The sequence below is a fragment of the Apaloderma vittatum genome, unplaced genomic scaffold (assembly GCF_000703405.1).
Source record: "Apaloderma vittatum isolate BGI_N311 unplaced genomic scaffold, ASM70340v1 scaffold18568, whole genome shotgun sequence".
NCBI classification, from domain to species: Eukaryota; Metazoa; Chordata; class Aves; order Trogoniformes; family Trogonidae; genus Apaloderma; species Apaloderma vittatum.
In genome coordinates, this window is record NW_009732635.1 from 8,975 (window position 1) to 12,172 (window position 3,198).

At 45.0% G+C, this 3,198-nt stretch overlaps 1 protein-coding gene across 1 annotated transcript in view; it reads left to right on the top strand.

The window, feature by feature from the left end:
• Window positions 1-3,198, top strand: part of CPS1 (carbamoyl-phosphate synthase 1, mitochondrial) — a gene marked incomplete at its 5' end in the record, with an annotated part of 54,031 nt that overhangs the window by 7,602 nt on the left and 43,231 nt on the right. Inside the window, one exon of the mRNA XM_009875603.1 lies at window positions 183-301. Within this exon, the coding sequence (XP_009873905.1) occupies window positions 183-301 (119 nt within the window). The remainder of the gene's footprint in view (window positions 1-182; window positions 302-3,198) is intronic.

Here is a 3,198-nt window from a genome sequence, read left to right on the forward strand (position 1 = left end):
TGTTTTCTGTTGCTGTGAGAGGCAGGATCCTGGGGTAGATGAACCTTCAATTTGTCCAGCTTAGTTTACAGTGCTTTTTATGTCTTTACACGATATAGTTGCTGCTACTTGTGTGCAGATTAAATCTGTATTTGTGAAGTACGTGTTAAAGGGGCTGTTTGGTGCTGTCCTATTTTTGGCAGGCCTTGGAAAACGGAGTCCCCACAGATGTCATTCACAAACTCACAGCCATTGACAAATGGTTCCTGTATAAGATGCGCAGCATTGTGGACATGGAGAAGATGCTGAAGGAAGCAAACAGGTAAGAAAAACCAACAGCTCTGTCTAAGGACACAATGAGACTTCTGGGGAGCCTTCTGCTGGGAAACGTGTGACGTAAGCTCTGAGCACAGCAGCAGTCAAAGCTGAGAAGTTTATTTCCGTGCTTGAAGTAAGCAGTGTTGTCTTAAATCCCAGTTCACTGCCTCACCTGAGCTGAGGAAATTTCTGAGAACAAGCTTTTTAATAAAATAACTTACTTGAGTGCTTAAGCATCTTGGCTGTTCTCAGGGATTATGCACGTTCTGGTTTATTTGGGAAAATCCTCACTGTATGTCTGAGGCTAAGGCTGGAAATGAGGCTGGCCTGCAATGAGTAACAGCAGGCTGCACTCGTGCCTAGGGCAGAGTTAACCTTCAAACACAGGGCTTCTCCTGACTTACTACACCTGTGAGTCAAATACACTGCATGTTTTTTCTGGCCTGGCCGATTGATTTTTAAACTTTTCTGCCTCGCTGTGGTCATGCAGTATGTGCTGCTTTTGTACTGCGCTTTAAAACCCTTCTAATTCCAGATATATTTAAATATAAATCAACTTCTTTCTTCAAGAAAAATGACCATATTAAACCAAGCAGGAAGGGTAGCAATAAATTAAAGTGCTGGCCTGTATTTCAGCTCCAGCCTCTTGCTGACTTGAGCTTTCCTTTCGTGTTTTATGAAGTCGGGAGAGCCTGCTTGCCGAGTTACCGGCTTTTCCGTTTCGGGTACCCGTTGTGTTAACCACTTTCACCACATGATGGCACTGGGAGCGCACCGCAGCCGGTACATAACCAAGGTGCTGGCTAGTTCATCTACTCGGATTTCTGCTCCTTTGACCAGCTGCACTGTTTTAATTGAGCAGCTCTTGCTCTTCCTTGGCTGCCGGAATAAGCTGGATCTGGAGCTAAACAAAGACAAATGTGGAAGGAAGATGTTGAAGAGAAGGAGTAGCTTGGTTGTTTACAGAAATCTATTGTTGGGCTGCACAAGTGTTTGCCCTCTAACATCCGTGTCATGTTGCATTTGTCTCAAGTGCGTTAAATATATACATGCAACTCCTGAGAAAGAAAAACAATCTATCCAGAATCCGTTTGGTTTCCCGGCCGTTAGAGGAGCGTGCTCTGGAATGATGCACTTGGGACCCCAGAGGTTGGCTGGTATCAATCCATCATCACTCCACAGAGGCTGATCATGCCCAGCTGTCTATAGCACTGAGGTTGCTTTGCCGCTTGAGTTGCTGGTGGTGTATGGCAGGCGATTAATACTACTAGTAATGTGACCAGTAGCTGGTACCATCCCACGTAGTTTTTCATCCTTCTGGTGGCTAGGCAGCAGGCTATGTAGGTGTCCTGCTACAGAAAGCCTTTTTTGCAGTATCTAGCCTTTTACCTGGATCATACACAGTCCATGTTCTGTCCCTTGTAAGTGAATTCATGCAATTCAACTTGGATTCCAGGTGATCTAAATTAGTCTCATTCACTTATCAGTGCAGATTTTCACACTGCTATCTTTACTCAGACGTTCCAAGGAAAACTGTCTTACTTCAAAACCTGTCCTGGAGGGAGGGGATGCACTGTCTGGCTGCGTTAAGATGAAGGCACATTGGCACAAAGGCAAATGAGCCAGGGAAAAACACTTCTGACCTGAACTAAGAGACTCGTCCAGTGAGCCACATCAGGAAACACACCTCTGCAATAGCCAAGGGAAAGCTAATTGAGTGATGCAAATGAGACTTGGCACACGTGTGCTCCTCCTGCAGCCAGCTGTTTCCAGTCCCCAGTATGCCTGGCATGAGTTTTACCTGTGCTACACGATTATTTCCAATTGAAAAGAATGAGCTATGACACCATCATTGCTTTAAATCTTTCTGTTGTTGAAATACAGTTACTAGAACCAGAAGTAGTTACCCTGATCCCAGGCGCTGTTTCAAGCTTGCTCTCTGTTCAGTCGAATCCATGCCTTCCTTTTTGTCTCTGGATGGATTTGGACATTCTTTGCAGTGAGGTTTTGGGTGCAGTTGGAGTAACATCTGCCAAAAGTCTTGATTTGGGCCCCGCAGAGCTGTTGTAGAGACTGGCAATGAGGAGATGGCTTCTGCCAAGAGGAAGTTTAGAGCCAGAACAAGTGGGTATGACAGACAGATGGGGAAGGAGGATCAGAAGCAGGTGGAGGCCTTTGTGAGCATCCTCACCATGTGGAGTGATTTCGAGGTGAGCAGAAGGCCTCACTGATTTATGCAGGGAATCTGTTTCCATGTGTGAAACATTGTATGGGATAATGTTATGGGGGGGGAGAGAATCTTTCTGACCTGTAAATGTTTCTCCACTCTCAGTGGTGTACAGGCAAGGCCAGCCCTTAGCAGAGACAGTAGAGACTGGGGAGAGTCTCTGCCCCAATTGTGTTTGTACCAGAGATCTTCTTTCCAAGGAAGATTTGACCTGGTGCTGGTGAGACTGTGTATCTTTTGTCATGCTGCAGCAGTGTTTCCATTTGACTCTGCCTCTGGGCCCTTTAAGATGGAGAAAAAGTGTTTTGGGGTTGTGTGATTTGGCTGCAGGAAAGAAAATGACCTGAGTTGAATTTGGAAAAGAAAGCCATTTTGAGAGTACTTGCAAGAATATCCAGTAATATCACACACTCATTAAACATGTGCCTCTTGTTTCTCCTGTGACCTACATAATTTTTATTTTAAATGGAAACTTACATTGTGGGCTTTTTGTTGTTTTTTGACTGATTACCTTCATAATCCTAACTATAACCTTCCCTACCACACACACAGAGGAACAAAATCATGTACACATACACACATGGGACGAGCAAGCACCATTCCATGCTGTCAGTCCATGAATAGGCAATGGTGTACGAAGCAGTGGCAGTGTAATAGGATGTGCTCCTATCAGG